The 12,116-nt window shown below is 38.7% G+C and overlaps 2 protein-coding genes across 5 annotated transcripts in view; one reads left to right on the top strand and one right to left on the bottom strand.

The window, feature by feature from the left end:
* Positions 1 to 3,772, bottom strand: part of GFM2 (GTP dependent ribosome recycling factor mitochondrial 2) — a 67,188-nt gene extending 63,416 nt beyond the window's left edge. For 2 of the 4 annotated variants that reach the window (XM_032848451.1, XM_032848441.1), the window contains exon 1: positions 3,665 to 3,772. The gene's annotated coding sequence lies outside the window, so the exon portion shown is untranslated. Of the gene's footprint in view, positions 1 to 2,017; positions 2,145 to 3,220; positions 3,336 to 3,664 lie in introns of those variants that run through there. The other 2 variants (XM_032848466.1, XM_032848458.1) reach the window with 2 other exon arrangements.
* Positions 3,773 to 3,972: 200 nt separating this feature from the next.
* Positions 3,973 to 12,116, top strand: NSA2 (NSA2 ribosome biogenesis factor). Its single transcript, XM_032848428.1, has 6 exons — positions 3,973 to 4,077; positions 5,565 to 5,752; positions 5,845 to 5,995; positions 7,669 to 7,848; positions 10,175 to 10,367; positions 11,856 to 12,116. Exons 1-6 carry the CDS (start codon positions 4,075 to 4,077, stop codon positions 11,921 to 11,923), a joined length of 783 nt encoding a protein of 260 aa, XP_032704319.1. The 5' UTR covers positions 3,973 to 4,074; the 3' UTR covers positions 11,924 to 12,116.

The following is a 12,116-nucleotide window of genomic DNA, read 5'->3' as shown; positions in this document are numbered from 1 at the left end:
AGGATTCTCCAGGGATAGAGGATTTTCTTCTTTCCCATGGATCAATGACTTTCAACAAAAATAGTTGCCTACTATAGGTGCTATAGGCGAGTTATTCTACAAGGCCCGAACCTCCCTAAGGCCTTGGAGAATAAAGTTTTCACTAAATGTTTTAACACCTAATAATACAAAAGCAATAATGGGGAAGAAAAACAGGTAACATTCTACATTACTGGCAACAAGTTACATTACCAATAAACAAAAAGAAACCATGATTATTTTTTTTGTGAATCAGTAGAGTACCATGTTTGTAAGGCCTAATATACAAAAAGAGAAATCATGGGGGTGCCTGGGTGGCTCAGTCTGTCAAGCATCTGCCTTTGGCTCAGGTCATGATCTCGGGGGTCCTGGAATAAAACCCTTCACGGGGCTCCCTGCTCAGCAGGGAGCCTGCTTCTCTCTCTTCCTCTGCTCCTCCTCCTGCCCCTGCTCTCGCTCACTCTCTGTCTTTCAAATAAATAAAATCTTTAAAAAGAGAGAGAGAAATCATGGACCACTAAACAAAAATCACGGGAGGCCTGGGTAGATCAGTCGGTTAGGCTTCTACTTTCATGATCCCAGGGTTCTGGGATCTACCCCCATGTGGGCTCTCTGCTCAGAGGGGAGCCTACTTCTCCCTCTGCCTGCCACTCCCCCTGCTTGTTCTCTCATTCTTTGTCAAATAAATAAAATCTTTAAAAAAAATCATAAAATACATCAGTATGCAAGCAAAATTGAAGGTGATGTTGCTGAGAATCAAGTAATATATGAAAGGAGATCCTAAAGCATCAAGTTGTTCTGTGTTTGCAGATGGTTTTTGTTACAGTTAGTAATTTCTCCCAAATTAGAACTCCTTTTCACATTTTTGTCAAATCCAGTGTTTTTCAGGAAAATATCACATATAAATTAGGCCAATATGTTTATTACTGTCGAATCTTAAAATCATCTTTGATTTTTTCCTATGTTCAACAGATCTCATGTTATCAATCTAAACACTTGTTTTTACTATTTCTAGCACAAGTTCTAAAACAAACCATTTGAAGTTATATAAATTTTATCTCAATTTAAAAAATCAGTTTCACCTGCTTTTTAAAAGTTTCACCTGATTTTTTAAACCAGAAAAAAGTTTACCAAATTAACTTTTACTTGCTAAAAAAACAGCCTAAGTAGATAAAGATACTTTTAAATTTAGGTCAACTGTACCGATAAAGTACAATTCCCTTGTTCATTTAACATTTATTGGAGCAACAGCTGGTTATTAGGAATATAAAAATGAGTAGCACATGATCTCCAATCTGGAGAAAAATGTTAGCTTTAAAAATTCTAGCCTGGGGGCACCTGGGTGGCTCAATGGGTTAAGCCTCTGCCTTCCGCTCGGGTCACGATCTTGGGGTCCTCAGATTGAGCCCTGCATCCGGGGAGCCTGCTTCCCCCTCTCTCTCTCTGCCTGCCTCTCTGCCTACTTGTGATCTCTGTCTGTCAAATAAATAAATAAAAATCTTAAAAAAAAAAAAATTCTAGCCTGTCTCCTGCATATTACAATAGCAAACATTTCAATCATAATACTTTTTACAAAGCTCTTACTGTACCTGTTCCTCTTCTTCAGTGTAAATAAGCTTGACTTTTTAACCATACACAATCAACTTTTATTTTTTTATTTTTAAGATTTTATTTCTTTTATTTGACAGACAGAGATCACAAGTAGGCAGAGAGGCAGGCAGAGAGAGAGAGGAGGAAGCAGGCTCCCCGCTGAGCAGAGAGTCTGATGCGGGGCTCGATCCCAGGACCCTGGGATCATGACCTGAGCCAAAGGCAGAGGCTTTAACCCACTGAGCCACCCAGGTGCCCCCACAATCAACTTTTAAAGCAGCTCTCACATCCTCCTGACTTTTCACTTATAGTTTCTCCTATAGCAATAAATACTATCTAAATTTTCATCCAATCAGAGAAATGCATTTTCATGCTCCTGACTGCCAAAATGCAAAAAGTGGGTATCTACTATAACCTTTTGGTAGATAAAACAAGGAAGTGATGATATCCAACTTGGCTACTGCCAGGTAAAAAGGAAGTAAATTTTTCTCAGAAAGTTTTGCTGACATTGATCTGCTTAGGCAATTTTTAGCCTGCAATCACAGCTGAAAGTGAGAACAAATGATAAACAGCCAACCACTTGTCTCCTCTATTTTACACAAATCAAAATGTGACCACTTTAAGAACTTACTTTCTATTCCCGGTCCAGAAGGCAAAAAAGGCATGAGTGGCTTTGAGAATCACAAATTTAAAAAAACAAAAACAAAAAACCAACATTGATGAGTTCACAACTTAAGCCTACGAAAAATTTCCATAAGCTGAAAGAACTACAACAGGAAACAATAAGGATAAATCTCACAATGTTAAGGAAAAGAAACCAACACAAAAGAGTTCATACTGTATGATTCCAATTATTTAGTTTAAAATGGGTAAAACTAATCCATTTTGTTACAAGTCAGGATGGTATTTACACTTGGGAGTGACTGGAAAGAGGCCTAAGGAAGGCTTCTGGGGTGCAGGTTTATATAATTTCTTGATTCACATGCTGCTTACAGGGTGTCAGAGTTTGAAAACCCCCTGAAGCATCTATCTTATATGTGCATTGTTTGCGTGTATCTTACACTTCAGTAAAAAGTCTTTTTAAAACTTTTTTTTAAAGATTTTATTTAACACACACACACACAGAGAGAGAGAGAGAGAGAGAGAGAGAGAGATCACAAGTAGGCAGAGAGGCAGGCAGAGAGAAAGGAGGAAGCAGGCTCCCCGCTGAGCAGACAGTCAGATGCAGGACCCTGAGATAATGACCTGAGCTGAAGGCAGAGGCTTTAACCCACTGAGCCACCAAGGCGCCCCTTTTTAAAACTTTCCATAAACTTTTCAATATAATAGAAATGTCAAGTGGGCAAAGACCTGAGTAGTTTACAGAAGACTTGCTGTAGTCCCAAGTCTTCTGCGATCTTGGATAAATAACTTAAAATCTCTGAACCTTCCTTTCCATCTATCACATTGCCGGACCAGTATGAGAATTAAGTTCATTTACTCAACAAGAATTTATTGTTATTTTGTCTACCACTGCCTCCTAGTAAATGGTTCAAAAATAGTGAGCAAAAGACATCCTTGTACTCACACTGTCTTTATCCTAGTCACTAGACAATAAAAAGGAATAAAATACCATCTCCTACGGTGACACGTGCTGTAGAAAAGAATTATACAGGAACCGGGAACTGGTTCGTAACCATAAGCCAAGTCACTTAAGCAAGTGAGATTTAAATGACATTTAAGCAAAAACGTCAAGAAGGTGTAGGAAGCAAACCCTGGTGGAAGCGTGTTGTAGGAAAAGAGATTACATAATTTATTGCACCTGAAAACGCTGGTTAGAAATAGAGTTTTAAAGAAAATACCACATTAGAAAATGGAGCCTTGAAAACCCTCAAAACCAAACCCACCTTACTGCCTCAACTCTACGAACTAAGACTTAGGAAGATGATTAAGGCCTTCGGGAGACCGTCTCGTCCTTCTCTGTAGCTGGCTGTTGCCTCCCTAGACCCGGCACGGTGCCCAACGCGCCGCAGGGTAACAGGCACGCGGGGGTCGGACAGCGCAGTCAGATACCCACCTAGAACTAGGACGCATACTGGAGGCCGGCTTTTTCCCGCTGGGTGTTCAGAGCCGCAGGTGCAGGCTGTGCCAAAGTCCGCAAAGGCCTCGCGTCACTATCTCGGTGAACGTCCTAATCCCTCCAGAAGAGAACTTAATACCCTTCACACCCACCTCCTCCAGCAGCCGCACTCCCCCAGTTCCGGCGGTGCAACACTCAAATGCCGCCTGCGAGCAACTTCCGCCCTTCCAGCTAAACGTGAAGAACAGAGGTCCGGAACCAATGTGTCGCGCTTTCTCCGGAGTCCGTGGTTTTACGACTCTTTTCCGTCGCGGCTTGCGTGGAGTTAGCTCGTGGGTCTGGGAGATCCGAAAACAGATCTTCTTTGCGTCCCGACAGCTGCACCCCACGGCTCTGCAGCCGTCACCATGGTGAGGAGGTAGTTCGGGGGCACTCGTATCGTAGGGCTTCAGAGTTGGTGGGGCCTGGAGGCCCCGGGGTGGGAGGCGAGGGCTGGTAGGCGGAAGGGAGGTACTGCCGAAGGGAATGAGGGTGAGGGGGAAAAAATGCATCTGGTGGACACAGATTGGGGTATTTGCCAGAGTACACGCTTTAGAGCGAGATCGGTTTCACTCTGTTATTCCTGGCTTAGCCACGTTTGTGTATTGTCAGTGCCAGACCCCAGCGATAACCCTATACTGTAGGCGAAATTCAGCTGCCACTTAGTTTTATTGCTGAGGAAATTTAAGACCGGGCCGGCCACGGGCCAAGCAGCTAATGAATTAATTAATGAATTAATCTCGGCTTAAAGCACAGATCTGACTGCCACGTCCGTTCTCTTTCTACTATGTCTCTCATTTGTATCTCTGCGGAATGGCATTCCACATGCTTTCCTCATGATTTCTGCAAAGTTTATTGTGCTAGCAGTTGAAAACACCACACCAGATACATAGTAGCTGGTTGTTATTTGGAGTTATCTGTGCTAGAGTTGAGGTTGCATCATTGTTTTAGTTTGCAGTCTTAAAATACAAATGGACTGTGGCCACATGTTTAAGATAAAACAAAAGTGGCCTATAAAATAAAAATGGGCACTGAAAAAGCAAAAAGGGATCTCATACATTGCTGGTGCAATGCAAAATAGTACAGCCCCTTGTGAAAACAGTTTGGCATGTGGCCACACAAAAGACTTCTGTGCCAGGGTTTATTTGCTAAAAACGGGAAACACCCCAGATATCCATGAACCAATCAAAGGATGAATGAGGGTATATCCATACATGGAATACTACTTGGCAATAACAAGGATTGACGTACTGACACATGTAACAACTTGGACAAATCTCAAAAGCCCTAAATGAAAGAAGCTAGATGGCAAAAGGCTACATACTGTAGGTACGATAAGCTTCTTCACAATGATAAAGGGAAAACCAGAGTGAGAGATAACAGATTGGAGGTGGAAAAAGGAGGATTATCTTCAAAGCAATGCAAGGGAATTTTCTGAGGTGATGGAAATAGTCTCTATTTTTATTGCGGTGGTTACAAAACTCTGTAGTTGGTATTTTTTTAAATAAAAAGTATGAAGAATAATGATGTTATTGAAAAACCAGATTAGTCATGCTCAGGAAAAGAGATCCTGTAATGATGTCATCCTTTTTGTGGTCCAGTGGATTTTGGACAGTTCCCTTCAACGAACACTAACTTTCACTGAGATTATTACAGATGTAAATCCTGATGCCTCATACCATTCAGGATCAAAATGTATTTAACTCATATAATGTAAATAGGCTTAATAGCGCAAGAGTTACTTAAGCAAGTGAACATTTGGATGACATAAGGCCTTCTGTACTTTACTTGGTATTCAGAAAGTTTTTTAGCATAATTCTGTCAACATTCTTTAAAATTAATGTTTCTTACATTACAGCCACAAAATGAATATATTGAGTTACACCGGAAGCGCTATGGCTATCGTTTGGATTACCATGAGAAAAAGAGAAAGAAAGAAGGTCGAGAGGCTCATGAACGTTCAAAGAAGGCAAAAAAGATGATTGGTCTGAAAGCTAAGCTCTACCATAAACAGCGCCATGCTGAGAAAATACAGATGAAAAAGACGTAAGTGATGAGTTCTTCATTGTAACCAGTTAACATCTTTTGAGTAATAATTTTTAAAAACTGAAATCTTGAATCTTCTTCCTTCTCGGTAGTATCAAGATGCATGAAAAGAGAAACACCAAACAAAAGAATGATGAAAAGACTCCACAAGGAGCAGTACCTGCATATCTACTGGACAGGGAGGGACAGTCTCGAGCTAAAGTACTTTCTAATATGATTAAACAAAAACGAAAAGAGAAAGCGGTAAGAAATAAAAATTGAAATCTTCATTTTTGTTTAGGAGAATTACTTAATATTAGTCTTTTTCTTCAGAGTAATTGGAAATATGGTGTCCAGCTACTATTCCCATTATTTAGATATCAAAGCCTTTGTAAAGTTCATTTTGTATTAAATATTTAAGTAATAAAAGATTTATTTTCTCATCATGAGAACATTCGCATTTAACAGGTTTTTAAAAAGTTACTAGAATACCACACATCTTTAGTGTAAAAAAAGTATCTAAAAAGTTAGTAGGGCATGAATCTCAAATTCAGTATTTTAACAGCTTTCTGTACTTGACACCTCCTAATGCTGTGCTCTTGTGGAAAAAGATACAGCTACTTGTTTTTGCTGCCCTATATTGCTAAAATTAGTTAAAAAGTAGAATGGTGGGAAAACCCTCTAACTGATTTGACTTAAACAAAAATTTAACATTTTTTTAATATTACTAGATTACACTTGGTATCAAATTAGGTTAAAGCCTGCTAAAAACAGATAAAGGTATATATACTACTTTTAAACATCTGTGGATAAATTGACAGAAATCCAGATAGCATCAGAAATTGTTCACTGTCCAATTTTGATTTAAAAAAAAACACAACTGTAGGGCGCCTGGGTGGCTCAGTGAGTTAAAAACACACAACTGTTTGAGGCACCTAGGTGGCTCAGTCAGTTAAGTGTCTGCCTTAGGCTCAGGTCATGTCCCAGAGTCCCTGGCTTAAGCCCCACATCGGGCTCCCTGCTTAGTGGGGAATCTGCTTCTCTCTTCCCCACTCACTCTGTCTCAAATAAATAAAATCTTTAACAAAAAAAGCCAGGCTGCTTGTATTTTGGTGTATGCTATCTAAAATTAGAATGGTGTAACTTGAGCACCCAAAGAAACTTTAGAGGTTATCTGCTTAACCCCTTCTTGTTTTACAGATAAAAGACTTAAGTCCAGGAGGTTGTAAATCATTCTTCATAGTCATTATCTGTAGAGTGGTAGAATTGCTTCTAAAATCTGTCTTAATAAAATCATTCTTTTTTCTACCTTGTACTGCTTCAGTTTTTCATAGAATTTTCATTCTGCAGAAGTTAAAATATGTGACAATGATTTTGTCCTTCTAGTAATGAAATCTAAAAGTCCACTCGAGATAAATTAAGAGGTGGAGACAGCCTTCCACTTTTATACTATTCACTATTTAGTAGTAAGCACATACACTGTTTTGAGAAATCACTGCCTTACTACAGGTGGCATTTTTCATTCATAAAAAGGCATTGAGATTTTTAGCATAAGCAAACAATTTATTTATGTATTTTAGAGTTTCTTTATCCCACAAGCAAGGGGAAGGGCAGACGGAGAGGGAGAAGCAGGCTCCCGGCTGAGCAGGGAGCCTGATGTGGGGCTCAATCCCAGGACCCTGGGATCATGACCTGAGCCACCCAGGCACCCCACAAACCATTTTATTTAATGTGTCCGTGATAAGAAACTTAATTAGTTCCAATTAATTTGGGGTTTTTGAGGAGACAGTGCAGACTTCTAGAAAACATTGGAGCCAAAATCTTGTTGGTTTAGGAAAAAAGTGAATACACTACTTTGTACAGCTAAAACATATTTAAATTTTTATTCTCATTGCTTTTTACTAACATGATAAATTTTAACTATGGTCTATTTTTAGGGAAAATGGGAAGTTCCTTTACCCAAAGTTCGTGCCCAGGGAGAAACAGAAGTATTAAAAGTTATTCGAACAGGAAAAAGAAAGAAGAAAGCATGGAAGAGAATGGTCACTAAAGTCTGCTTTGTTGGAGATGGCTTTACTCGAAAACCACCTAAATATGAAAGATTCATTAGGCCAATGGTAAGTCCATTGCAAGAGTGGAATGGATTAAATATTAGTTGCTGTGTTAAATAGAATAAAGTATAATTACCTGAAATTCCTAAAATTGGTGTGAAAAGAGATTGAAAAACCTTTTTAGGCTTTTTTTTTTTAAGTTATTGATAAGGATACTATCTTAAGTTATTGATAAGGATTCTACTACTATCAAGAATCTTGTCTTTGGCTTCATGAGAGACAGGAAATGAAAACTAATTCTTACTGCAGTGTCAGTGAGTCCTGATTTTTATATATATGTCATATTAGAACCTTTGTTTTCCACATGAAGTCACCTTACTCATTCAGCAAGTAATCTATTGACACTTGTTCTCTTTGAAAACAGTTAGAAAACTTGAGTAGGACTGTTTTTTTCAAGAAGCAATTCACATTTAGTAAGAAAATTACCTTAATGCTTTTGAAAACATTATGTTGTCACTGAAAAAAGAATGTAATGTAAAAGTAGAACTTTAATTTCTATAGATTACCATGACAGTCAAAACCATTCTCCTCCCCTTTCCCAAATGTAACTGAACATTTGGTTGACCATTCATCAACTCAAGTTGGGGGTGTTCACCCCCTGCACAGCCCAAAATCCACACAGAACTTCTGATTCCCCCAAAACTAAACTAATAGCTTACTAATGCCTGGAAGCCCTACTGATAATATAAACAGTTAATAAATAGGTATTTTGTATGTTATGTGTATTATAATTCTTAAAATGAGAGAAAAGAAAATGTTAAGGAAATCCTAAAGGAAAATAATTTTGTACTACTGTACTGTATTAAAAAAATCTGCCTCTAAGTGGACCTGTGCAGTTCAAACCTGTGTTCAAGGGTCAGCTATGTATTTTTTGCAGAATCCCTTTAAAACACACTGAATTGCTCTCTTCACTGGAAATCCATTCTGCTTTGAAAAACAGACAGAGGCAAGTTGACAGTGTTACCCTAGCTCTCAACCTGAATAATTTTTGATGGATTAAAATGTTGTCGAGCAGCCTGTTTCTGTAAATTAAGTTCTGTTGGAATACAGCCATGCTCTTTTATTTACATATTGTGTATGGCTGTTTTTTTCTGTAGATTTTGAGTAGTTGTAGGTGAGACAGTATGGCCTGCAAAACCTAAAGTGTTTGCTGTTCATTTACAGAAACTTCACCTATCCCTGGATTGAATTATGGACTCCCTTGTTTTGATTTCATATTTCCTAATTTTCTAAATATAGTTTCTTAACTCTCAGTTCTATAGGGAGAGAATATAGTCATCATACTGTTCTAGGGTTTTTGTAGCTTGGCAGATAAATCTCATTGTGCATTAGTCAGATGGCATTCCCAGCTATGTAAGTTTATTACAAAATTCATTAATGAGTCCATTACTAAGAACTTTTGTATTGCTACCCTCCACCCCCTTACAGGCAGATATCAAACTTAAAAGAGATTGTAGTGTTGCGGCTTCTGAAGTGCTGCCCCCCAAAAGGCCATATCTAGGTGATGAGATGACTCCAGTCTCTGTAACAGACCTCTCTAGTCTCCAGTCTATGACCAGTATTACCATCAATGAAAAGCTAACAATCCACCCTCTTTTTTCACCATGTAAAAAAAAAGCGGAGAAGAGTAAATGAAACAAGATGGGATTGGGAGGGAGACAAACCATAAGTGACTCTTAATCTCACAAAACAAACTGAGGGTTGCTGGGGGGGGAGGGGGGTTGGAAGAAGGGGGTGGGGTTATGGACATTGGGGAGGGTATGTGCTATGGTGAGTGCTGTGAAGTGTGTAAACCTGGCGATTCACAGACCTGTACCCCTGGGGAAAAAAATATGTTTATAAAAAATAAAATTAAAAAAAAAAAAAGCGGAGATCTACAGAGACTTGGAATCAGAAGAGTTAAGTTTAATTCCATCCACACACCATTCAACCTGGGAACAAGTCATTTCACCTACCATTCTTTATCATGCAAAAAAAAACAGGGGAGTTGTTGTAAGGTTATCCTGCTTAAATAAGCTATTTGTATGCTCCATCATAGTGCCTGGCATGCTTGCAAATCCTCAGAAAATGTAGGTAATAGGAAAATCCGAGTATGATGCTAGGTAACACTCCGTGCTGAAAACATCAGCAGTGTGTGTTTGGGATTTCCCCTCACACATTTATCAGGTTTTTAGTCTATATAATTAGAAGTTTTTAATTTGATGCCTTAAGATTTGAAATTGTTCATGGGATTTTTTTATTTCAAAGACAACTAGAAAAGCAAAAAGGGATCATCATTGCTCATTGTTGTTAACAATTTAGACTCATAACATTTTTGTGTTTGACTTACTAGGGCTTACGTTTCAAAAAGGCCCATGTAACACATCCTGAATTGAAAGCCACCTTTTGCCTACCAATACTTGGTGTAAAAAAAAATCCTTCATCCCCACTATATACAACTTTGGGTGTTATTACCAAAGGTACTGTAATTGAGGTGAACGTGAGCGAGTTGGGCCTTGTGACACAAGGAGGCAAAGTTATTTGGGGTAAGTAAATTTCTGAATATGGGGCTGCTGCTACACAATGCTAAAATTGAAATTTGCAAGTTGAAAGGACACAGCAGATTTCAGTGCAGAGTTAAAATGGTGTGAAATCAGATTTAAATCTTTAGGAAGAATTTTTTTTGTAGACAAAGTTGTGAATGTGTTTCTTTTTAACTTAGATAACTGGTTTCAGTTACAAGTGTACTATATTGTTAGAATTTAAGCCTGCTTTAAAAGGCATTAGGAGGGGGCGCCTGGGTGGCTCAGTGTGTTAAGAGCCTCTGCCTTCCGCTCAGGTCATGATCCCAGGCTCCTGGGATCCAGCCCCGCATTGGGCTCTCTGCTCAGCAGGGAGCCTGCTTCCTCCTCTCTCTCTGCCTGCCTCTCTGCCTACTTGTGATCTCTGTCTGTCAAATAAATAAATAAAATCTTAAAAAAAAAAAAAAAAGGCATCAGGAGGGAAGCAGATGCAGAGTTACAGTCATAACCAAAAAATACTGAAAGATAATACAGTAAGTTGTTAACCATGAGCAAAGGAAGAGAGACATAGCATATACATAGCCACACTATTTCAGTAGTAATTAAAAATAAAAGGTGTCATGCAGCAATTTTAATTCTTCTTCCCTCATTTTCTTAGTTTTCTGCTTTTTGGGTCCAGGTATTTCTAAACTTTAATGTTCTCTGAAATTGAAGAATACACTAATTTCTTGAATCTTCATATGAATCACTAACTCATACTTCCTATTGCTGGATCTCAGTTTTAAAATAGGTTAAATTGGGTGCCTTAGTGGCTCAGTGGGTTAAGCATCTGCCTTTGGCTCAGGTCATGATCTCAGGATCCTGGGACCGAGCCCCACATCAGGCGCTCTGCTCAGTGGGGAGCCTGCTTCCCCTTCTCTCTGCCTGCCTCTGTATTTGTGATCTCTGTCAAATAAATAAAATCTTTTTTTTTTTTAAGATTTTATTTATTTGACAGAGATCACAAGTAGGCAGAGAGGCAGGCAGAGAGAGAGGAAGGGAAGCAGTCTCCCCACTGAACAGAGCCCATATGGGGCTCGATCCCAGGACCCTGGGATCATAACCCGAGCTGAAGGCAGAGGTTTAACCCACTGAGCCACCCAGGTGCCCCTAAATAAAACCTTTTTTTAAATTTTTAAAAATAAAATAGGTTAAATTGATTTGAAAATTAAAATTTGTTGCATTTTCCAGTAAGAAAAGTTATGTGGAAAAGCAACAATGCTCAGGTCAATCCACAAGGGCTTGTTAATACAACTTACTAACAGAATGGAACTGAACACCACTTGTAAAAAAAATGTAAAAACAGTATATAAGAATTGTTTTCAGAACTCATTTGATTTTGAGTGATTTGTAAAAATCTCATTGATCCTACTATAATTTTTTTTCTTTCTTCAAAGTGGTGATTAAGAATATTTAGGGCAAAGTTAATTTTTATCAGCATTAACACCCCTCCTTTTCCCATTATTTCCTCAGGAAAATATGCCCAGGTTACCAACAATCCTGAAAATGATGGATGCATAAATGCAGTCCTGCTGGTTTGACAGCAGTTCCAGACAAGTAATTCCTTATAATTACTGAAGACTACGCACCAATCAGGAAGACAACCATTCCTGTGGTGGTTCTGAATACTACCAAACAGCCTTACGTATCTGCAGTCATCAAGAGAAGCATTTATTCTATTGTGAAAAACATTAAAATAGACATTTATTAAAATAAATGGTCTTTATTTTTGTC

The sequence above is a fragment of the Lontra canadensis genome, unplaced genomic scaffold (genome assembly GCF_010015895.1).
Source record: "Lontra canadensis isolate GAN:19392208 unplaced genomic scaffold, GSC_riverotter_1.0 scaffold4, whole genome shotgun sequence".
Taxonomy (NCBI): Eukaryota; Metazoa; Chordata; class Mammalia; order Carnivora; family Mustelidae; genus Lontra; species Lontra canadensis.
Note: the sequence above shows the minus strand (reverse complement) of the source record. Positions and strands in the feature narration are given on the sequence as shown.

What these genes read in the sequence shown, in the direction of transcription:
- NSA2 (XM_032848428.1), top strand. An exon ending in AAAAACGAAAAGAGAAAGCG is followed by an intron (nt 5,996 to 7,668) that starts GTAAGAAATAAA and finishes GTCTATTTTTAG; the next exon opens with GGAAAATGGGAAGTTCCTTT. An exon ending in AAAGATTCATTAGGCCAATG is followed by an intron (nt 7,849 to 10,174) that starts GTAAGTCCATTG and finishes TTGACTTACTAG; the next exon opens with GGCTTACGTTTCAAAAAGGC.